At 31.9% G+C, this 26,700-nt stretch overlaps 1 protein-coding gene across 1 annotated transcript in view; it reads left to right on the top strand.

Annotated features, from left to right (window-relative positions):
• Nucleotides 1-26,700, top strand: part of LOC131853035 (dual specificity calcium/calmodulin-dependent 3',5'-cyclic nucleotide phosphodiesterase 1C-like) — a 125,190-nt gene that overhangs the window by 57,777 nt on the left and 40,713 nt on the right. The window contains exon 5 of the mRNA XM_059203828.1: nucleotides 18,306-18,502. Coding sequence (XP_059059811.1) covers nucleotides 18,306-18,502 — 197 coding nt within the window. The remainder of the gene's footprint in view (nucleotides 1-18,305; nucleotides 18,503-26,700) is intronic.

The raw sequence follows: 26,700 nt of genomic DNA, 5'->3' as shown, positions 1-26,700 counted from the left end.
TAATATATTTAGAATCCGTAAAGGTAAAAAGAAGCCGGAAAACATTGATAGTGTTCAAGAAACTTAACATCTTTCACCTACAAGAAAAATGGAAATGTGGAAATTTTTAGTAAGAGTTTTAATATTAAGAGTTCAAAATTCTTAAACATGTATTTTGCTTCTTGGTGGAAATGAATCCGATTAATAATAGATCATTGCTACCCACTTCTGTCTTATATGTCCACTATATAGATAACCACGTAATCTCACCTACTTATATAGTTTAATTTCCCCACGTAATATATCACATAGTCATTATAAAAGTACATAATATTCTCGAAAACTGTTTCTAATGTTTGTATAAATATGATAGGTACACATTGTGTGTTCACGATGTATTAAGCATAAATATATAGTAAACGGAAACACAGTAAATCTGAAAATTCAACAACGTCATATAAAACTTGCAACAAAATTACTATGTAGTTACAAATTTAATGCTGCTTTTAATATTAAAACAGACCCCATTAATAAACTACTAGTACGTTACAAAATTCATCAGCATATTGTACTTACTTAATATATTGTTTTAGTTATTAGTATAGCTTGCAACTTGATCCGCTTAGTACTTGGCTGACAGCGTAAGTAAAATTAAATTTGTAATAAAAATCATTTAACCATGTGAAGTTAACTTGATATTATGTAGCAGCCGTAACAACTTATTAACGTTATTCCTTGTTGTTGCAAGGCGTTGGTACCTTATAATAGGAAGATATTAGCCTACAATTCCCTCGCTTGCCTAGCAGCTTAGTATACGATGCTATTTTAAGCTCCTCTTCTCTTGCAGTATTGTGATTTATTTTCCTCTGCTAGTTAGGTCTTACGACGTCCTTGGGATAGTTAAAGTCAAAAGCAATTATTAATTATAGGATAGGTTTAGTGTTAACTTATGGAGGTTACGTTTTATTATTATTAACGTTATAATCCAGTTAAGGTGGTTGTTTCTGTTCGGAACTGGCAAGATACTAAATTGAATTTATTGGATTACAATTATTACAAGTGTTTTTGACAAAAATGCTATTGCATACTTACGCTGGTGGTAATTACATTCTCCCTAATTTATAATAAAAAATATTCTATAACCTGATTTGAAAAGAATAATAGCTTAGTTACTTTTTAGCTCGAAAGTACATTATAAACTGCCGACAAATTGGTCTTATCATGAGTCTGTAATGAACACACAAGAATATTTTTTTTATGTGTTTAAAATGATTATTGTGTGGATGTGTTTTTAAATCAGTATTTTAACTAATATTAACTGAGTGCACTTATCTAACATAACATGTTCAACATATTGGAAATTCCGAGACTGAGAACCAATGTGGGATTAGTTCGCTCGCCTCTTAAGCAAGCGTTTACAGCAATAGACAAACTCAACAAGTATTCTTTAATGAAAATGTTGAACTACAATAAGTTCAATACATCTTTCAATGAAATGTTTATACAAAATTCAACATATTATTGTAATATATTTTAGCGCTGCTGTATTTGAGTGCTTGCAGCAAACATATCTAGAGGATACTACTATCCGCGCCATATTTTCATATCTTTTACTTATTCTTTTAATTCCGTTTTGTATTTTTTTTGTGTTTTACAAAGTAATTAAATACTTTTAATTACAAGTTGTTATACTCAGTCATTTAAATGTAAAAAGAAGGAGTGTAATGTGTTATTAGTTTAACAAATATGTCACACGTGCGTTTAATTAAATTTACTATATATGAAAATTAGTATACGTACATGTATCTATATCATGCCATATTTATAGTGTACACACTATACAATGCAACGCACAATTAATAATATATGTGCACAATAGCATTAACAGATAATTAAGCACTGTAATTTAATTAAAGTTGAGATCAATACGGAATAACATTATGTCCACAATTGTATAGTACATTTCGGACTGCGTGAACCATTTACTTTGAGTTGCTGGAATCAATCTAACTTTGTATGTATCTACACGTCGATATAACTGTACAATTATGAAGTTTGTACTCTTCGTGTAACCGAATTGGTTAACTTAAAGCGTTTATGCACGATACCACTTGAACGCGGATCGGTTGAACTAACTCGGTTGAAATATTCTCTCAAATCAGCCCGTTGCAGTTATCCCTCTCCTGTCTAGTTTTTAAGTAATGACTGACTCGTCAATCCGATGCTTTCAAGTACAGTTGACTTGGAATAGTCGGTTACGTTTGAGTAATTTTTATCCGTCTGGTGGTCCGGTTCGTTTCGGTTCTTCTGTATTTTTTTTATATTTTTGAAGTCGCTTCATTATACCAATGTATAGGTATAAAATCGTTTGTCAAATCGAAACAAACGAAATGCTAAGTCGAAATAACTGAAATTGAAACATTTGTTTATATCGCAACATAAGAACAAAAAATAAGATTTCAAGCCACGTGCTTATCCGTCAATTTATACTGACAAGCGGTTACTTATCTAAACTAGTTGTTCTGTAATATTTATATGTATGAATAGCTTTATATAAATGGAAATAAGGTAAAGGAGGGATGACGTGACATTTATTCGATGCTATAAAATGTTATGTACGCAGCCATTAGCATCGCCTCGGTGTATACACTTCTATTACATCACGAGATACTGTTGCATGCATAATTTTATTTGGTTTAATTAATTAGTTTGCTTGCAAACTCTTAGGAGTCTAGTAGATCCTCTTCTATTAATGGGTAGATGCAATTATAAAAGCAGGTATGAATATTTAAGATTTCCAATATAAAATTATAGAAGTACTTGACATATACCTCACCTCTACATAGTATGATTGCGTAGAAAATTGTGTTTCTTGTTCATTAAATTCAATCAATTAATTGAGGGTCCCGACGGTATAGCGGTAGACCGTTTTATTTCGGATGGTCGTGCATTCTATTCCTTAAACGATACTATAATAATAATGAGTATGGTAGCAATACAAATATGGGTCTGTGTATACTCTGTGCTCATTATGTTTATATCAGTCGTCTAAAAGCCAATTTTTTTAATATTAATCTATAAATTTCAACACAGTAAAAAGTAGCATATATCTTTTTTCTTACAAATACTATACATCTATACATGCATACGTATTACACTACTGTTTGTACAACATCGTACAATTATTATAATATCGTTATTTGATAATATCGTTATTTGAATCACCAAAAACTCATATCAAAATCACTCTGCTACACAAGTAAAATTTAAGGAATAACTTTCAAATAAGTCCTATAGACATGAATTATATGATTTTGTGGGAGCGATCTGCGAATTCGCTGGTAGGTGCCTATTATATATAAATATTTCTTCGTGTTAACCCGTTTTTAATAAACCAAGTCAGGTTGTAAATCCGTCGTTGCCGCAGGACGCATGTCTATCCAAAAATAAACTTCAAGAGAATACCCGTTTTCTCATGCCATACATTTTTTATACCTCACATAGTAGATATTTTTTTATAAATGGCTACTAATTGACTAATGGAAAGACGGCGATACAAAAGTGTTGCACCTCAATTGGAATAAATAAAGTAAAAAAGTGTTAACACAATATCCTAGAAAAAGATTTTTTTTTATGTATCTTTCTTCCTTAATTGAATTAGCAGTTCACTGAACGTAGGTTCTTTTTTAAATGGAAACTACCAACAACTTCATTGGAAGAAAAAGTTGTAAACGGAAAGTTTGCTAAGATGGCGACACTTACAAAAACAAAAATGGTTTTTTAAATAGTGCTTCCCTTCATTAATATAATATGTTGGCCACTGAAAGTTGTAGGATTGCAGCGTTGTAAATAATAAAACATTTTCTTGGTACTATAAAGAGAGTTGCGCAATGCTTCGCAGCGTGGGCTCAGATGTACGCCTATTAACAATAATACCTACTGTCTGTTTGAAAAATTGCAATCGGAACAGCTTTATACAAGGTGTACCTAATGGAGAGTATTAACAATTCAAACCGAAGCAATAGTATTTAAGAACAACGTCTCGAGGAAAATTGTTCGTCACAAATACTATAATTCAATTTATTTACAGTTTCTGTTACAGTCTGTAGCAAACTGCTCGCTTTTATTTGAATTGAAACGCTGGTTTATTGCGCTTTGTTCCGATAGTTTCGTCTTACTATATTTAAGTGGTGAATAGGACTGATAATAAATTACTAAATCATCACTTAGAGAACATACATTGCACTATAACTAATATATTGGATCTACTGTACCCTCAGTAAATGAATTTGTCTTTAAAATTCTGCAACAAGGATGTAATACACAAATATTTATATAAATATAAATTAAGTTTGCATTGTATCATTTATAAACTAATAAATTAATTATTAAATATACGATACATGTCTGCATTGCCCGCCACAAACGCCGGATTGTATAGTTAACTATAGTCTGTTTTTATCTCGAAGATAAATTTGACATTACTTATGTCGCCCGCTTTTTGCGATTCATAAATAGTGTTGTGGCAGTATCGAAAATTGATATGATTGATAATATAATGTAACAAATAATAACATTTGTATGGATTGAAGCTACACGGTACACAGTACACGTTCCCATCCACAGGATATGCCTACGGGATGCGGGTAAATAGTCTTTATTAATACGTACGTAGTATGTATAATATTTTAATGTACTACTGATAATATTTTAATATTATCAATAGTACACTACGTCCTGTATATGTAAGTACAGAAGTACAATTACGTTACGCAACTGGAGCGGAGTACAGCGGATCTTTCCGGAGTTAGTTTGAGTGATCGGAGGAAATGCAGATTCTTGTTTATTTTCTATCCCTACAAAGCACCGGGAGCGTTTCCAAGCAACAAAGCGCTATAATTCAATATGAAATTAAAGACTATTCACAACTTGAAACGTATTAAAGTAAAACTACTCTGTATTTTCATCTTACTGCTGAAACTTAGTTTTGTAATGCTCTAAATAATCGAATATCCTCACTGTTGCTTCATAATATATTTACACAAATATAATGTAGGCTAGAAAATATGTTTACAAATAAAGCTTATTACAAGAACAGTTTTTTAATGATAATAATGGTTTTGTAAAAAAAAAACTTAATACAGCCAGGTAATATGTTCTGACACTATATATACGTATTCACTCAAAATTCCTAAAAATATAATTCTGAATCAAAAATAATTAATACAAGTTTCTTGCACAATTTTCATATGATGAGTGTGCGTTCCGAATCAGTGATAGAATAAAAAATATTAATTAGTTCTGTTTATATAATATAATAAAAAATTGTAATCAACTACAATATCTGTTATTGGGGGATTTTATTAATGTCACGGAACACAAAATAATTATTGTTAACATTTTTATCTATTGTTCTGTACTTTCGTGTACGGGCTAACTTCAATAACAATTTAAGTACAATTCTCATTTTATAGTATGCCACATAAAAAAAATATTTTATTTTCATTCCCATCGGTTAGAAATACAAACAAAAAAGTTTCGAACTATTATTATTCCAAATAACAGTACATACACACCGTCGAATTTATAATATACGTATGCATAGTTTATATTTCGAGGCATGAAAGAAAATAAATAAAAATTAAGAAAATATTGTCCTTTTAATAACATAGTTCCGAGAAAGCGACGCCGCTCTGCATATTTGGGCAAAAAATATAATCGTAATATATCATAGTATTCAAAGCTTCTACAAAAAAAAAGGTATAAGAAATATGTCCTCCTATCTATACAAATAATAAAGTTGTAGATCGGTGTCTGTACATCATAGATATTGAAAATAAACTATCTATAATATATATAATCTTTATTAGATCGACAGAATCCGTCGGTCTGTATGTACCTGGTACACACATCATGTAAAAAAACTTCTACATGGAATGCAGTCTCAACTATCTTAACCTTAACTATAGATTACATTTTACCGTAAGAAAATTTGATGAAAATCAATTTAATTAATACGTAGGTTTTCTGTTTTACAATATATTATTGAAATATATTAACTGTCTCGCGCTTTAACCCGAATTCTAATAAAAGATATGGCGGCCACTCAAAAATATCTCGGTCAGCTTGAACTTCAACAGTTTAATGAAGTTTGAACTAGCACACTGGGAAGATTATATATACGTTACTGTACTTGCAACGTTAAATAATTAAGATTGTTAAATACATACATAAATGTGAGCAAAAGTGGACTATTTAACGTATCGAAACGACTAAGTTATATACTATTTTATGTATATATAGCATTGTTTTAACACTTCAATTATAGTGTATGGACTTGTAACGAGTATAACGGTCTCATTAAATGTATATACAATAATATAACATAGACAATTCCACTTACGATTTTTTTTTGTACAACAATGGATCATACGTCCATCTGATGGTAAACGATTATATACTAATCGTATAAACCTAGGGACGCCTGAAACAACAGTGTTGCCACGTGCGCGTTACCATATCTTAAGAAACTTCAATATACCGTTCTTGAAAAACTCCATTCTGACGTCTCTAGATAAAACTTCGGTAGACAGTTCATTCTACAATCTAAGTCTACGCGGGAGGAAGATCCTCTGAAAACGCACTAACAATATCCTAAAGATATATTATAATTTTGAATACGATAACCTTTTTCTTATAAATTTACGTACCATCATTATCGTTTTTGTAAGTTCCCAATAATTCGACGCTGTTTAATGGTAGATTATAAAGTCCTAGCTACAGGTAGACCCGTGATCAGCGGATTAATTATGTAACGTTTTGCATTAACAATGCTCATTTGAAGCAGATTAAAATGTACAGCTTAACGATAATGGGCAAATATTTAGTCATTTAACATTTGCAAAATCATAACAAGCTGGTAAGTGCAACGCAACCGTTTATATTAACTACTTGATGGATTTATATTAAATCTTAAACATGAACATTTTTAATCTGACTGTATCTGTCTGGGGTTGTAGTTCATAAATTAATGTACAGATTATGATAAGATTTTTTTGTTTGAATATTTTCCTTCCGATAGTTTAGTAGTTTTGCGTAAAATAGTAACAAACATCCCATACTCACAATTTTCGCCTTTATAATATTAGTAACATTAGCTGCATCCGCAACTTCGTCCGCCGAAAATAGTGACCTTGACCAAATATTAAATAATCTAACCCCATAAAAGCCAAATATGCTTTTTTATCTTAAAAATAAGGTTCAGTCTTCTGGCTTTAAAAATGGCGATACTTCCATACAACCTTTCATCTCGTAGTGTAGACTATCTGTGTACTCTGTGTAGTCAGTAGTCCTCCTTCATGAAGGTGGGCAATATGTTAGTGGGGACCCGGGCCATGAACGCCTTGAAACTCGCGTTGTGACTCGACTCCAGCTGCGTAAGCCTAAATATAAGATTACTCCTGTACCGTATGTAGTCAACAATGTCCTGCTCCTTATGATTATGATGTAGAAACCCAATTTTAGCTTTCAGTCAACTTTAGTACTTTCAGAACGTATGAAAATTAACTGCTGTTCATATTTAACTGCGGCGTCGTGTAATCTCGTTTGAAATGGAAATTGCACAACTTGTAGTTTGTCCATTTCATTCCAGTCGCAGTTCATATTGGGATATGAGATTAGCGGTCAAAATTCCGCTGACAGCGTATGTAGAGTGTTATGTGCGATATTTTAGTCATGTTTACGGAAACTCGGAACTTTATTCCCTATGTAATCAGTTTGTTATGCTTAAACGCAGTTAATACAGGTTTTAATGATGTTCTATATGAAATCAAAGTGGCAAACAAGTAACAGCCAATCTGATGGAAAGTGCTAACCGTTGCTTACGATATATGAAAAGTAGTCATGCATTGCAATTCCGAAGAAAAAGGTGATTATCAATCATCTTATCCTGTTATTTGACTAACTTATTTTATATACCTAATGTTTACGAGATAATTTTTAATGTTTAACTCCAATACATAAAACTTTTGCTGCAACTCTTTCAAATGTATTCTGCAATGGAATGTTGTCCGAAAACTCTCTATTAGAGTTTAGGTGAATGACTAAATGTAGTGAATGAAAAAAGACGAATCTAATGAGTTACACATATAGAGCAGGTCACGCGTGCCAAGTTTCCCTTCTGGACATTAATCCGATTTTAAAACTAGACTTTGACATTATTTTAAATAGCACGAATATATTACGAAATATAAAAATTTGCGTAAATAATGTAATAATCGTTATGATCTCCCATTATAGTAGCCGTAGAACAATAGGCAATAGACCCACTTAGTTTACTATACACAAATATTTTCTCACCTTATAAGCACCTCGGAGCGTGCTTGCTGGTGGATTTACATCTAAAAATTCCTCAAGAACACAGCGGACATAATTGAAAAATGTTATTGTCCATTTGTTAGAGCAGTTCCACAGAATGTTTAGTTACAGCAGCCACTTTACATTACAATGCACAATTAGCATGTACGAAACAATCGTACACATTTGCGTCGTGCGGTGACAATGTTAATGTAACGCGTCATTACGCGTCCACGGACATATCGTATACCTGCTTATGTCACACCTTACAAAATTCTATCTAATAAGTTTTACTTGCAACCTTGACGATTGTGTGTAGCCCGGACAGCGCACGCTGGTGAATTTGCGCGGCGATTAGTCGCTTGTCGTATCGAATTATTTTTGTTTACCGTCTCACTATTAATAAATCGTTAGTTACTTTTACAACAGTCGCTACATTTCGTTTTCTAAACTAAACTAAACAATAATATTATATTAATTATTTATGGAATAATTGCTTTTTTATTATATTGCAATAAATAGACTGAAAAATTATTTACGAACATTCGATACGCCTATAGAAACTCACATTATCAACCAGTAACAGTTTATGTTCATAAAGTTTAGAATAGTGGTATCTACTGTATGGACTATAAAAAACTAAACGTCAAATGATGCAGATGAATTCTGAACTCAGTTGCACAATTGTATGAAGATGACAGTATAAAAATGTTTATGACAATGATTATAGCTTTGAGAATTTCATACTTCGTTGTAGTTGAACCTATGTACTTTGTGAACAATTTAAAAAACTAAATATCGAGTTAACTGCGCTTAACTACATTCCGACTTCTGCAATTATATGAGGAGGACAATATAAAAGTTCTTATGACAATTTGTGAAATTCGTACTAATGTGCGAAAAAATGAAATGTCGATCTTCTCTGTAAATAATATTATAGAAATAAAAATATGACTACATAAAAGTTTTAAACAGTGATCACAATGGTGCTTTTAAAATGAGTTTAAATTTGAACTACTTTGTCAATTACGAGCATTAAAGAACTAACTAGCTGTCGAAATGTTCTGCAGGTAAAATCACTCCTACCTCTGCTATGGAATTGCAAAATGACAATATAAAAGTGTTCATGAAGCTGTATTTAATCAAAGTTTGTATCCATTCAAATATCATGTTCTAGTCGCTGGGTTGTAGTTTCTGCATCAACTATCTTTGTAAGTTATTTAGTTTCAGTTTATGTGCTATTGTTCCTTCGAGAATCGGCATGGTCATTCATTACCTAACGATTTAGCTATAATTTCTATTTGTTTGTTTGTAACAAATTGAAATATACACAGCGATATGTCCCCGTGGTGTGTTGTTAAGAGTGGTCGTCGGAATTCGACCATAATTCATGTAATGTAAAGTGTGAAGGTTGTTAAGGTTTTGTTGTTATAAATAATACAGTATATATAGATTCATGTTAAAAGCATGGTAGGGAGTGTTTTCTTTTTATTATTATATTAAAAAAAAAATTTTAAGTATCACTATAATAAGAGTAGTTCTGTACCTACCTCACGTGAAGTATTACAACTTACTATTGATGAAATGGAAAAAATGTTATAACTTAATATGGAAAATACAAAACATAAACTAGCTGATATTATTTGCTCAATCCTTGTTAATTCTTAATACATCATATTGATTACTTATTGGTATTAAAATTATATTATCCTCGTAAGTCGAATTAAATTAGTTAATTTAGCAGTGAGCTAAATTTCCTAAATATTGGTTAAATTACTCCAGAGTTTCAGACTAACATTCTGACGCGAAGTTTCTATATACCTATATAACATTACCAAAGGAAAATACAGAGATAAATAAAATGAAGTGCGAGTACAATAGCGGTCTTATCCCTGTTGGGAGACTGTTTGTAGTTTTTGTGTACCGTCGCAGCCTGGATTACGGTCGAGTTCCTATTGCATTGCCTTTTGCTCTGTAAAAGAGAAATACTATTTAAACGGAAAGACTGTAAATATTTATTTGTTTGTAATCCATTCGGAATCGAATAACTGCATTTTCTTTCCTTTTTTAATACTATCAGTGAAAAAGAGGAATGCAATTTAAATTAAAACACTGTATATATACACCCCACTGGATTCTACGTTATCGTTTCGTATAATGGACTACATTACTTTGATTGGCATTGATGAAATGTCCAAGCCGTATATTTCATACGTGGCGATTCTAATGAAAATTGGTTAAGCCGTTAAGTCACAAAAGGACGTGTATTTTTTCACTTTTGTAATATCAGTAAAGATAATAAACATTTTATTTGTTTGTAAAATAATATTGCCTTTTTATTTTAGCAGATAGGCAGGTACCTGTGATTTATTAATACTTTTATATATATTAATAATAATAATATCAAAGTACAATTCACATAGCGCTATCTAAGCTGAACTTGTTTTATGGGTAGTCACCTGCTATAAATGCATATATCCACTTTTTTGTAAATACTTAAATATCATACATAGAAAACACTCAGACCGCTACAAACAATCATACTCATGTATATAAATGTTTGGCCGTGCGAGGTACCCCAATCGCGACCATCGGAAGAAGGCGGTAGGACAAAACCACTAGATCACAGGCCGTCAAGTACTAACTAATTAGTGTAACACTAAGGTTTAACAATTAATAGTAAATAAGTAATTGTAATAAAATCATTGAATAATCCGCTATAATACATTGATTTCTCTTTGAATGTAAGTATTTACCACATATAATGGAAATTCAATTTATTATTTAATGCGGATTATTTAATGATTTTATTATAATTATCTACTACTCGCTGGTCCTCATGCGGTTATAATGATAATATATGTATGTATTTTATATATAGAGTTTTATTTGCTTTTATAATATGTACACCATAGTTTATTTGTATTAACCTACGACAACATAAGGTACTTATGTCTGTAGGTAATAAAGTACTTGTGGCCCGCTCCGCTTCGCCTGGGTGCAGTCCGACTTAGCCGACAAACATTATTAGAATTATATATATTTTAACATAATATATAGCCTATCTCAATTTGAAATAATGTAACGTTCAAAGAATTTTTCAAATCGCTACTGTGGTTCCAGAGTTTACTTTGCTCATTATAAAAGCCATTCTTTCTTTATGATATTAGTATAGATATCAAAACCTTTGCTTGAAGTTTCTTGTAGAGATTCGTAGTAGAGTCAAGACTATATTATAATACCTGATTTGTTTACAATTGTTTATATATTTTTTTACACTGCTGTAAATGTATACCGTAAATATATTTATATAAGCATTATTGACCCACAAATTGTATCTCATTTTACGGGTAATACAATATACGTTCTTTACCAGTCCAACCTTTGGGAAATACAGAGATGCTTAATAACAACGTAACATTAATTGTTTTCAGACAGATTGTTTTATTTATAAACTAGCTACTCGCTCCGGCTTCGCCCGGGTGTACATGTATTATATGTAAGGCGGCCTTGGTTGGTTAGCCGTTTAGCACACCGCTTTACTTGCGACGTTAACGGTATCGATATTCGATTCCTCGTACGGTGCAATAATTTGTATTCTTGAATATGATTGCTTGTACCGGTCTGGGTGATTTTAAATTATGTATGTAATTAAAAAAAAAGGTTATTTTTATTATCAGTTGACCAGTACTACGTAATAGAAGCTCTGCTTACGTGCCGCTATGTGAATTGTCCATGGTTGTTATTATTACTGTTATATACAGACAGCGATTCATATTATTTTATTATATATATGTAGAGACAAATATAATATTACTGTTCGTTCGTAGCACCATACGTTTTCAATTTGCGACAAAACTTATTTCGAATAAATAAGTTTTTATTTTTATTACAGAATCCGATCGTGTAATTATTGTATAATTTATTTACGCCTCGAGTCTCACGTCGTTAGGCGTTACCAATTAAATGGCTATAAATAATTTTATATTAATGCTTCGAGATCTCGATCTCCAACGTTGAATAACAATTATATTGTAATGTTATTGTTATTGTAGTTATATAATTTGGAATTGACAGGTTAGAATTTAATTATATATGTTTTATACATTCTACAATTTGTAACTATATAATTAAAGGTAATTATTTGACACCCCTGATATAAAATGAACACATTACTAATGCTGAAGATTTTATTACAATAATTTCAATTATTAAATATTATGTTGTTGAATTGACCGATATCAACCACCATATTTGGAATTAATCGTTAATGTATTATTTCAATTTTATGCCATGTAAATATGAGTAGGTATATTCTTATACTATTATATAATAACCAACGTTTATTACATAATAGCGTAAGAAAAATAATATAAACTAGTGTTTAAAATTTTGCAAAACAGTTCACGTCATGTTGATAATAAAAAATTTGATATAAAAATATTATTATATATAATATATTAAAAAAGTAAATTTTACAATCTAAATATAGTTTGTTACTAGTAAATTACAAAGATAAGATAAGATATACGAGTAAATCGTAACAAGTAAGTAAACTCCAGAATGATTCTAACTAAAAGCCTTTGCGTCAGTCAACTCATTCCGTTAAAATACATCCAGAGTACACTGAAGCTCGTTCAGTAAATTAGTTAATGTCTAGTTACATTTTCAATGTACACTTTGCAAGTGCTTCACGTATTAGACTATAGTCACGGGGGTACTGCAATTGCATGATTGAGTATTAGACTTACTTAAAATAGGTCACGTACGTATATGTCGCAAGCGAGACTAGGAGATAAAGTGTTGAGCCCATGTTGCTTAATGTAAATCTATCCTGTACTGGGACGAGTTGGATTTTATTATCATGTTTTAACTCTAAAAATAGTACTCCTTGTACATTAATGTATTGTTTTCTATTAGTTTCTTTTAAACTTTCACTCTATTTTTAACTTCAAGCAAGATCTATAACGAATTATATTATTTTATTTTAATAACAGAGTTTCTAAAATCAATATCCATTAGGTTTTTTATATTTGTGCGCTGTCGCTGCGTTCATCCTATTGCTATAAAACTGGATAAACTAATTGTTCGCACTTGTATGAAGGTTATAGGTATAATTAACTTACAGAGCGGCGCGCGTGTCGTACCGGGAAATCTATTTGAAAGGACGTTTCTGTAATTTTTCAATATTCAATTACCTTTACACTCAGCCTTTTAAAAATTGACATTGACATTGGAAAACAGTAAATATCATACAGCATATGTCACATGTACAGTTTATAACAGGGTAACCCTTCAATATTCAAATAATACCACATCAATAGAAAATATCTTTATTCATGCAGGCGTATTACACACTCGTATGACATGTCAAATCCACCGTCAGTTTGGAGTGCTTACGAGCTAAGAAGAACTACAAGAAACTCAGCTCTTATTATTTTGAAATGAGTTTGTACATGTTAAATTAAGCATGTATGCTATTGTATTTTTGTCAAAAGGAAATAATCTAATCAGCATCCGTAACAGAGCAATCCAGTTTCTACAAGGAGCATCTGTTCACAAGTATGACGGATACCACAATTATTACAATCTTTCGTTTTATTAAACTATAAATGAATTTATTTGTTTATAACACGATTAATTAAGACATCATAATTATCTCTAATATGTGAATGGACATTATCAATTACTATGCATTTGCAAATTCTATCTAAGTCTTACGTAATGTTTATAGTTACAAATAAAAAGTAAACAAGTCTACAAATTTAATCAAGTACAGAGGTAAAAATCTTTATTGTAATTAAAATAGATTAACCAATAATCTACTTGTAGTGCAGGCTCTGCTCTATTTTGGCATGAAATGTTATTAATTTATTCTTTGTATTTAAGTTTCTTCATTAAAGGATACAAAATATTCGCATTTGTTAAACTGTAAAATCTCAGCAAGTAATATGTTACGTGTGAACAATGCTGCAAAATACAATTAATAAATGAGTAAAAAAAACTGACTCCATTAAACTAAGTGGAGAATTAGTGTAATTGCCGCATTACATAAGAATAAGCAGCCACGAGTCAAATTATGAAGTACCATTTTGGTATTGAAACGCCTAAAAACAAGTTACAATGGCGAGGCATTTTTTCAACAAGAATCTGACAAAGCAACAGGTAGAAAATTGTTCAACACTCCATTCGAATGCTCCCGTGGGTACTTTTGCGACAGCTTTCATCTACAATTACTACTGAACATTACGTCCGCTTCAATATGACCTTTAACAATTCAAATAACGTAGTATGTACAACATTTTGTTCAACCAATTTGCATCAGAAAGTTCTCCATTAAATAGTTTTATGCGTGCAAGAACACCTGTATATAGTAATGGTGAAATGTAGCATGATATATATTTATGATTATTGTATAAAATACAATAATATACATATACATTTAGAAAATTGCTTTCATCGTATAAGTTATGTTCTTGCTGGGTAATAAAGTTAAAGTTATCTTTGCATTCAGAAACTTGCTACTGCCTAATGAAATACATAGTTGATGGGACTTTTTATTATTTTTCCTTTTAAATACAGTTTTCCACTTAATATCGTTTTTTTCCATAGAATACTATCTACTTTACTCTCTGAAAGTATGTATAAAATACTTTTAACTTCAGTTTCTTAAATAATTAATTATTATAGAATGAGAACAAATAGATTAAATCGTTTTGATGATTTAAAGGAAAATAATATATGTTTAGACATTATGATATTTCACTCTGTCAACCACACGGCAAACGGAGATATTATTGCAACCACGTTCTGCAAAACTCACAAAAGTCTGCTGTCCAAATTAAGGTGATTTTATTTAAATTTAAACTAGGTAATACCAACTCGGTCAAGCTGTCTACGGTGAATAGACGTCGTAATCCCAGTTTATTATTATTTGTCTCACTTGATATTAAAAACGTTATTATCTTTTTACTATACCACTACATTTTTAATAGAAGACACACATGGTTTTATGTACTACTTTCTTATGCAAAAAATTTTTTAAATCTTACCTATTATACCAATTTCGGCTGTGACTACCTTGTCCATGTCAGCATGATGGACTGAGACAAAAAGGAACCTACGTCCTTCGCCGCCGTCCAAAACGATACGTATATGGCAAATTTTATAAAGATTAGTTATGCCGTTAAGGTGTGAATGCGTAACAAAGGAGCTAAACTCGCTTACGCATTTATATTAGGCTCTCTTTTACTTCAACAGTACCAAATAGGGAAATATAAAAAACGAAATTTAACATCAAAACATGTTCGAAGGATACTAGACAGGTTGTACTATGTGTGCTAAAGTACTCATAAACATTTTGTTTTATATTTTAGATAATATATTAAAACATATATAGCAAACAAATATGTGTACTGCTGAGTACTTGTGACTTTATGGAAGTGGCATGGTGTTTAAACTGCCGCACAGCCATCGTCAAATTTATCGTAGCAATTTTTTTTAAATAAACTAAAATAAGCATAGGATAAATTAGCATAGTACGTTGATATCAAATTACCAATATTAACACCATAGGTAATATGCTAATAATTTGAAAATTTACCAAATAGCAAACTAGTTAGTGCGTTGATGCTGTCGCCAGTAGCTAGCAGTAAAGTAGCGTAAATAATTAGCACATATTCCTAAATATTCGTTAGATCCTTGTCATTTTATTTTAATGCGGACGTTTTCTAATCTGTCCATCGGAAAAAAATTAAAACCAATAATATATACAATAAATTTACGTGAATAAAACGTTTATTTCGTAACAATAAATAAAAGTTTTATTTAAGTAAACTAAAGATAAACACTATTTAAATGTGATTCTCTACAATTCTACAGCGACATTCGAAATGCAGATTCAGCCGAGAAGTATGGCAACAAACTTGGATGTTGCACTTTTCAAACAAATGTTGTACAACTTTACATATTTTATATTTTGTGTGAATACAAACTAACAAATGGCACAAAGGCGTAGGAATGAAAATTCTAAAGAGGTGCTTTCTCGTACATATTATGGTACATTTTCTTTTTGAGCGATAGAAAATATATCTAATATTATGTATTGTACTTTATGCAGTTTTGTTTATAAATTTTGTATAAATGACTGTATACATGGCATTAAAATTAGCTACATAGATATAGTTTAGTTTCTTCAGGATTGGAATTGACTATTTCTTATAACTTTAGTGGCTCTCCTTAAAGATAATAAGCAATATAATTTAATTTGAATTTCAACCAAACTAGACTGATGATTCGGACCGCGTTCCGCGCCGCGAGTCTACAAAATTTCCTTCTCCGTAACCGTTCCTCTGTTTACGTTTTGGCCAATATAAATTATATTGGATTATTTCTTTGGCTCGTTTCAAAAACTTTAGCAATTTAATGTTTTTTCCTTATGTCTATTGGGTCGAGTTCTCTTAAAAAACACTAATTTGTATTGCATTTTGTTATTTGTGTTTCCATTGCTGTTTAATAGGCTAATTATTTAAAATATCTTGCCAACGACTGTTCTAAATCACAATGTTCTGTAGTTGCTACCGCAGGCATGATTAAAGGTAGCATGAGGCAACATGAACAACTTATTATCTTGTATATACATATATTATATTTTATACATGGTGTGGGGAATTATATAGTGCAATACAGAAAGGGAAAGGAAACCCTCTATCAATCCCCTGTAGATAAACAAACTTTATACTTTTTAAAGTGCAGGCAAACTCGCGAGTAACAGGCATGTATACTTCCATATTATTATAATAAATAGAGAGGGAGCTGATTTTGTTGCGAATATAATAAAGTCTGAAACCATTACACTGATTTGAGCAATTCATTCATTGTTTGAAATATACATGTTGAGTTACAAGGGATATGTAGTATGTTAATATAAACAAAACACAAAGAATTACAGAAATGTTCTTTCGAATAAATTCACCGATACCACTCGCGCCACCTATTTGCATTACTGCTTAAGTTAATCGTACGGTGTCTATAACCGTCCCGCGCAATAAATTAACAAAGTCGTATAGCAATGGAATAAACGGTATGGCAGCGCGTACAATACGAACAAACTTACAAATATTTACTTAAATATGTGAGATTAAATTTAAGTATCATAATTGCACTTCAAACACACTACTACATGGTAAATATAAGCATAGTTACAATTTACTGCAACAAATTCAATATTTGCAGTCGTAAACTTTACTATAGTACAATGATTTTTCACTGTCAGACGCATACCTACCGGTCCAACTATACGTTACATGTTAACCTTAACGTGACGGGGCTTGTGTATTGTAGATAGCGTATAAGTTGTTGAAAACTCTTTGCACACTGTTATTATTTACATATAGAATATTATGCCATGTCTATTTTTATATATAATATATTATATTATTATTGTACTTTCATTTTTTCATTAAATTGAATGTTCTACTTTGTTTAAGTATTTCAATATAATTATTTACCGTATTATTCCTTCTTGAAGTATATTTTGTAGAAAGTCCTCAACATGGGCCTTTTGTTTCGCCTATTTCAGATTGTCGTGTGATGTGCCCTCTGGTATGCCAAAACATTAGCAGTGCCACGGGCATCCCATGTTCATGCGTAATCGTGGTGCTGTTTATGTATATAGGCGACGGTAACCCCTTACTTTGAGTTAGACCGTTAACTTAGTGGATTATAATTTGTTCCAATGAGCTATGTATTCTAATGTATGTATTCATGTATTACTCCGATTAGCCAAAGGTCTACTCTGATTGAAATACGGAAATAAATCAAAATTATCTGTTTGTGTGATGTCAGATAGAACTTAAATATGCGCAGGTAAATGTGGACATGTCAAATTACTTTTTAACCAAATCATCTTTCCCATATGGTATATTGCTGATGCTATACGGCTTGGTAATTAATTAATTATGTTGTAACAGGTCGCTGTCTGCCGGTGCTGTGTGTTCATCTGTTCCACAAATATGGACTTATATCACACTTCAACCTGGACGCGGCTAAAGTGTGGAAGCTGTTTACCATGATCGAGGAAGGGTACCACAGCACAAACCCATACCACAACTCTATCCACGCCGCGGACGTGACACAGGCCATGCACTGCTTTTTACAACAAAAACGGGTAAGTACAAACATATGTCGTTACTAATCATATACTGTGGTTTCTATACTAATCCGTCGACCCACAGTCGCATCTACTGCAGACTCTATTTATTTGCGCTTAGTATTCATTCAAAGTTTTTGATCTAGAACCCTCGTCAATAATTACGTTATAAAATGCGAAAAGAGTATTCTAACTTTCTACCAGAGATTAGGAGGCTTAAACAAACAAATTTGAGCTTTATCTATTAGTATAAATTAGGCGAGATCCACGGTGCTTTCAACAGTACTTGTAGCTTTAAGGTAAAATAGACGCAACGTTTTAAGATGGGACAGATTATAAAATAAAATTATTTCATCCATTTTGGCTGACATCGCCTAAACAATTTTAATTAACACACGGGACAGTGCCGTTGACTGAATATAAATATTATGGAGTTAATAATACTATTAAAAATGCTAGCTGCCATTTTATATTACAACCTTTTTTTTATAAGCACTTTTTTTGTAGATAAAAGAGTATTTTGTTTTCGTAATTAGTGTAACTCTAAAGTACAAATTTCAACAGAAATATACCTTTTTTTTGTTTGTAATTAATATTATTGATTCTCAGGTGATTTTACGTAATAATATATTCGATATTATGTTATCAACGTATAATATTGCTGTATTGTATTGAAAAAAAAATTCAGTACCTGCGTAATTGGATAGCTTGTTTAAAAATATAATTATTATTTAGACTTTAAGGGAGACTCGAATGGGTGTTTTTTTAGAAAGCGCGCCAATTATAATACATTTGTGCGCCAAATATAATAAATACATGTACAATAGAACAAAAACACTGAAATATATTTGCCATAATAGATGCATAACCTCCCCAATGAAAGCATGCGAGGTGGAAGGGAAATATATCATAAACATTGTAATTTCATTCCTTGATTCGCTGAACTGGAGCGCGATAGTTGTGGCTAACCACAATTTTCAACGTGTTTCAGTCGCGTATACAACCCACTGAACTATGGATTACGATGCCCTTTATTCATTGAATTTTTTAAGTAAAAAAGTATTTTAAATTTGATAAGGTTCGCACTTGTTCACCTTCTATATATCTAAATATATATAACGCAAAGGTGACAGACATAGTGATCTATCAACGCACAGCCCAAACCACTGAACGGATCGGGCTGATATTTGGCATGCAGGTAGATGTTATGACGGAGGCATCCGCTAAGAAACGATTTTTATTAATTATACCCCCAAGGGGATAAAATAGGGGATGAAAGTTTGTATGAAACTTTGTCAATTTTAAACCGATTGGGCTGAGACGTTGCATGTATAAAGCTACTATGACGTAGGCATCTCCTAAGTAAGGATTTTGATGAATTCCACCCCTAAGGGGATAAATTAACGTCAGCGAGGCGGGGGCAAAAGCTAGTAATAAAAAAAATTTAATCGACTGTTTGTAATGTCATCATTAAATTAGCAGATTCGGACTAAATGCATATTGAAGTAGAAATAGTAGTAGTACATAAAAATGTTAAGTAAATAAAATTTTGTGTCTGTTCGTTTTTGCTAATTTCTGAAACGGTTGGACCGATTTTGACGGTACTTTCACTTTCAAATAGCTAATATTATAAGGAGAAACTTATGCTCCTTTTATTTTAGAGATTTTATTTATTTAAAAAAAAAAGAAAGTTAAATTCGACGCGAACGCAGTTGCGGATAACAAATACATATAAACATTTCAGAAGAAATTCTTTAAAGATAACATTATCAAAATCCATTGTGCAGGTAAGAAGAAGTAAAACAGACAGCAAAACAATGACTTTGTTTTATACTATTTATATATTGCACTTGGCCATCTATTATTACATTAGGGCAGTACTTTCCAAACTATGTCGTGAATTCGCGGTGTAGGTACTGAATGAATTGCAAGCGTATATTCGGCGGGCCCTGAAACATGACGACATATCCAACGACCGACCGTGCCGACAGCCAGACGGCCACTGTCTCACTTGACATGATAAATGCGATAGTTTGTACAGGGATGCCAATCGTTCGAGAATCCTTTTTTTATATAACTATTCTAATGCTGTTGGCCGCAGCTGGCTTGTGCAGCTTCAACGAATGATAGAGTGCAAATGGCACTTCAAACCCGCGGAAGGACTTATGGAGCGACTGACTGCCCATTCCTGCCTGACAGATACGACTTTACACTGATGGCACTGCTAGTTGGTTCGCACTTAGTTCTAGTAGTTTGATGTAGTCATGTTTAATTTTGGGGACAAGGTATAAATTCTGATTTGACCATAATAGTCGTACCTATTGTCTTTAAATAGAAACACGTTATTGTGTGGACAGTCCAGTTCTGTTTAAAAGCTCTAAGTGTAAGTACCTACATATATGTGAAAGAAGAAATTAATAGTCTCCGTGTATCGTTCGCTGTTGCCGGTTCGAAATAATATTTTAATCTTCGTACGAGGCTAAATGTTTTATAGTTGACAACCCTGAGTTTATCGTTTGAGGGTCAGCTTTTACTCGGTAATGCTGTGCTTGGAGCAGATTTGCACCGCACTATTATAATGCATTTAGAGGCACGTCGTCAATACAAGGTTCTTCTACATGCCATGTCGGTGTTCGACCCATTAGACCAGGAACGCTCGGAAAGCTATCGTGTAATTTTAATTTGACGTGAAGATTGATGGTCACGAAGACGAAAATTGGCTATTTCTATATCGAAAAGTACGGTAGGTGGAGAAGCTAGATTGTAAGTACTAGGTAACTCCTAGTCACTGTACAAATTTCTGAACGTAATTTAACAATAGGATACCCACCGTATATATAAAAGTAAACAACCCTATATATTTTGTTGACCTCGGTGGTCCGTTCAGCTCACCACCTCACTTTCGGTGGTCTCGGGTTCGATTCCTCACATAGTGTGTTTGTACTTAGAAATGTGTCTAAATATCAGTCCCCCTAGTACCCATAACACATGCTCCGCTTATCTCGGGACTAGATGGCGCTATATGAATTGTCCGGAGATATTATTAGTATTCAATTAAACTGTACAAGTTTTCATTGTGGACGCACCTTAATGTAGTTATGTTATAATAATGTTCCCGTAATTTGACCATTTTCTAATTGCTATAATTGCGACCCGATAGTTGTGTCCAACCATAATTGTAACACATACATATATGATAAATGATGGCAGTTTTCAGAATTGCAACGGAATGTACTTAATTATTCTGACTATAATTTAAACTAAATTGAAAACTATTATATTTTAACAGGTATTGTTTCATGGATGATCTACGACTCGTCCTTGCATTTTATTATAAATGTAGTATTTCTTTAAAAGTGACAGTAATTTTATTTTTGTCACTTATAATGTAGATTTCTATGTAATAATAGAATTACCAGATATACACCGTACTTAATTATTCTGACTATATTTATAATATAAAAACTATTTTAATAGGTATTGTTTCATCAATGATCTACGACCCGTCCTGGCAATTATTATAAATGTAGTACTTCTTTAAAAGTGACAATTATTTCATTTTTCTCACTTACAATGTAGATTTCTATATAATAATAGTAGTATCAGATACACACCACACTCTTTCGGTTTTTGCCCATTAGTGTGGCATACACCACAAAAATAAACAGCAATAAATGAGAAAATGAAACGAAATAATAGTAATAGCTCACGACAATTTACAGAGCGTCGTCTAGTGCCAAGCTAAGCTGAGCGTTAGTATGTGTTATAGGTACTAGACAGATGATATATATTTTTTTTTCTAAATAAAAACTTATTATACATAGCAAACACTCAGACAGATTCAAACAATCATACACGTGAGTACAAATTAGTACCGTGCGAGGAATCGAAACCGATCGTCCATACTGGCAGTTAAAATATGTGAAACAACTTTTTTAAAAGTTTTATTTATTTGCTTTTTTACATTTACCGATGTAGACTTTATTTTTTATTCAGCGGTTAGGTCTCTTGCTTGGTACCTGTAGATGTTTCATTGTAGATATTTGACTTCAAACCATAGAATTGCGGCCTACGGTAGCTCCAAACCTACAGTTTATACAATTTCGTCTGCCAATTTCAGCAGCCAAGCAGATGTACCCCTATCTTTCGGTCTAAGTCTATTGTGAATAGATTTCTTTTGAGTAAGCGCGCTACATCCTAGGTTTCGCCAACATTTCTTACCAGATGAGCAAGGCAAAGCCCATTTGTAATAAAAAAAAGAAAAAAACGGTTGTCGGATTGCTGTTCATGGAATACGTTTACCATTTACCATAAATGGGTCAACAGCTTAAAAAAAGATTCAAATGATGCATAAAACAATTTTTAGTCTTTAAAAGACTATATATAAAATTTTTCAAATTAGATAATCATGTTTTTGTACAAAAAAAAATTCATTGCATAAATAATTAATGCATAGCAGTTTTTACGTTGTGCCTCCTCCTTGTTAATGTGTATTTATTTTAAAAAGTAACACGCAAGTTTCTTTTTCCTTTTTGTGAAGAGACTAGGTTGTGAATGAGTGTTAGAATAAAAATAAATATGAATTATAACAAATGCTTATATTACCTTTATTTGAATAAAGATTGTTTCATTTTCTATTTCATTTTAATTACATAATAATGAAAATATATTTCATGAAGGATATGTAATCGAATTACGTTCTACTTAACTTTAAGTATGCCCGCATGTGAGCCTGTGTCGTCAGGTACCCTAATCCAACGCAATACTTCAGGCTTTCAGAATGTCCTGTCAAATATAAGCCGAATGACTTAAACCTTATAGGTGTAGCGGTATAAGATATTGCTTTAAATAGTCGCGGATTAGATCCATCACATTGTTTAAAATGTTGAATTCATGAGTATTACTGTTTGAATTGGTCTTCTTAAATACGAATATTGTGTATTGTTTATGACATCAATTAGTATTCAATTTTTCAGAGTCCATCGTACAGGTTCTGTCATTTGGCACTATATAGTGCTGTTTGATACAATCACAGTTATTTGTTTAGCATTGGCCTGTATAATTAATGATATGAAATTAATTGCTATCTTTGATTATCAATTGTTAAATGTGAAATGCTACAAACTACTATTGTACACAAACAACAAATAATTGAAGACAACGACGTTTTTTGCCACGCCTTTTGAATTTGTGACAAATGACTCTAAAGGAAAGACAAATGACAACCTGATCTATAGAACTAGGATGAGCATAAATGAGGAAATATTTTTCTTTCTAACTTGGTATTGTAATTCAGTCAATTCTTGTATCGACTTGTATCCGTTTACATTTTGCTCGCCTATTTCAGGCAGCTTCGAGGCATTTTGAAAATTTTGTTTCGGATGAAAGATGCGATATGGCAGTAGTATAGACTATTATTAGTAATTAGAGTATTGATAACTTATTTTTTAGTAATATCAATGAAGAGACGTACCGAGGGTAACAGGATTATATTGTATGTACTTGATGCTGTGGTCGTTTACGGGTGACGGTTGGCAATTTCCATCACCATGTTTACCAGGGAGTTACGTAAAAAATACAAAAGTCTATTTATTCAAGTAGGGCAATGCAATTCATTTATGATGCATCATATTTGTTTTACAAATACTATAGTTCAATGAATAGTTTCAATGATATATAACGCAATTGTTGCTCTTTTAACAGAAATTGTATTATACATTGTACTTGTATTTTTGTATCCATTTTTATCTAGTTTTGATATATTATATATATAAAATATACTATAGTCATGATCGTTACGTACATACAACATACATATAAATGTTATACGCTTTTGAATTCTTTTTAAAGTATTTTTTAAAACGTGCATACTCATAGCGCGGTCACGTTAATAATTTAGTACAAGATATTAATTATTTCATTTCAGAATTTCTCCCTATTTCTTGCAGAAAATGGTTTAGTTTCATGACTATTCTACAAACTTTATGCTTGATTTCCCCTATATGAAACAGCGCTTTCATCAGATCTCTAGGTTTAATTGCGGTTTTGACATTCGAGCTATGTCTGACTTTGATGTCAATATTGTAATATGTATATATTTATATTGATTCCCGATGAACTGATAATCAAACAAGTCATGTTTATATAATAAGTATATATTAAATTTCATCGTACATAGATTTACACAAATGCGTATCTTAGTCGATATTAGTCCAATATATAGGTAGATTTATTGTTTGTTTTTCTCTATTGTTGCCATGGTGCGGGACGTCATACATGGTTTCCACAGACTATTACTGCTGTAGCAATTAATTTGCTGCATCATGTTGAGTAGCGGTCACTTTGGCCACAAATATTAAAGGTTTATTTAATGTACAAAACATACATGTTTACCCGTATATTATCCAATTTAGAGTACACTGTTTTCGAAATTTTCCTACAAATTTCATCTGATACGAAAATATAGTCACTTAACCTGACAGTATATAATAGTAACGTGTAATGATAAAATACGGCATATTCGCCCCAGTAGCCGTACTAATTAATATATTTATAACTAGTTTTCAGTTGCATAGTACAAGTACCTTAGCGGATGGTTAATTAATAAAAAAAACTACGTTCGTAATTTAGTAGTTTTGATTGTACATTAATATTCAGAGCGAGACGCTGACTATAGCTATATAAAATAAAACAAGAAGTAGTATGTGTGAGGACTAATGCTAATTTATAAAAATATGGAATATTTTAAAAATAAAAAAATTACTTGTACACATTATTATATATGTATATACGTACTGTTGTCTTCGTGCTACTTGTAGGGGCTGGTCTGCTCTGATAGCTATGACTGATTTATTTTCTTACTCAAGTAGCTATTATATTTACACGAAAGTTTCGAGCTCGTTTTTTTTTGTGATAATGCCTATTAAAAATTGCTTGTATTAAGTTTATTTGAATAAATATTCTTCTATTTCTATTACCTAAATAACAACAGAATACTATATATAGTATATACATAATACTAGGTACTAAACCGATTAACTTTATCTGCCATCGATACCAAACGCTGTTAGATACAGCAAATACAGTGTACAGTTGTGGTTTGTTCACTGGCAGTATTGGCATGTTGTCATTTCTGCATCGAATACAAGCACTGCACAAACAGTTCAACCTGTTCCACTCGAGTTTGCTCCACAAGTCCAAGTTACACATGTCCGCTGTAGAGAACTGCGGTTGTACCGTGAAATCTAACCAAACAAACAGACAGACTATTCAAACTTGCCCTAATACAGATAGAACTCTACTCTACTATACTAACAGAAAGCTTGAATCACTTGTTGGTTTATATAAGCTAATATCTGAAACTCTATAGGTCCTCAGAAACGTCCTGGAAAAAAGGAAAATTGTGTGTTCAGGCCATGAAAAAACTAGTTTACTCATTAATTTGTGATAAGTCTCAGACGTACCTGAATAATTTATTTAGAAAGAAGACAATAACTAAACAACCTAAAGACTGCCTCTGAACAGGCTCTGCCTAAGAACTGCGTCTAATATTTGAGGATTTCTCTTAGTTACTCTGGTATCAGTTTATTACAGAATAGATACTGGACTTGTTAACAACAACCATCTCCAAAATATAAAGGTATATTTTTACCATTGTTACCAAGTCACAAACAAAAAGGAGGTCGACCTATTGAACGAAAAACTTCTCCTTTCTTGATGTCGTTTAAAAATAAAATAAAGTAACAATACGGGAGGCTAGATATAATGCAATGCGTGCAGGTCAAGGAGCGGGGGCGGGTGCCATTTTATAAAATAGTCATCCGCACTTGCTTCGCGCTTGTATTAGAATATATTTCAAGCTCGACTTTCATACTAACTGTCAACAGTGGACAGCGTAGTATAAAGCGAGTAGCATTGACATGCTATAGCTTGCCTTTTCTTTGCCTTTACCTTTTAGTCTACGACAACCCCTAATATATTAATTATTTTTATATGGTACAAAGAGTTGTTACAATGTGAATGATTAATATTGTATCTGTCTTAACAGTTTGTAAGCCCATAAAGTTAGTATGTTGCTTGTCTTTTTATAGAATAATTAACAAGGAGTATGCTATTCCTTGTTAATTATTGTAGTAAAAAAAAACATTACCACCATTACGTTGTTTTCTTGTATGTCTCAAATGTATTAGACTTTTCGGTTAAAGTTCCCAGTAAGT

This window comes from Achroia grisella, unplaced genomic scaffold, assembly GCF_030625045.1.
Source record: "Achroia grisella isolate CSIRO2021 unplaced genomic scaffold, CSIRO_AGI_Agris_v1 utg874, whole genome shotgun sequence".
In the NCBI taxonomy this organism is placed as follows: domain Eukaryota; kingdom Metazoa; phylum Arthropoda; class Insecta; order Lepidoptera; family Pyralidae; genus Achroia; species Achroia grisella.
This window is presented reverse-complemented; position numbering and strand designations above follow the sequence as displayed.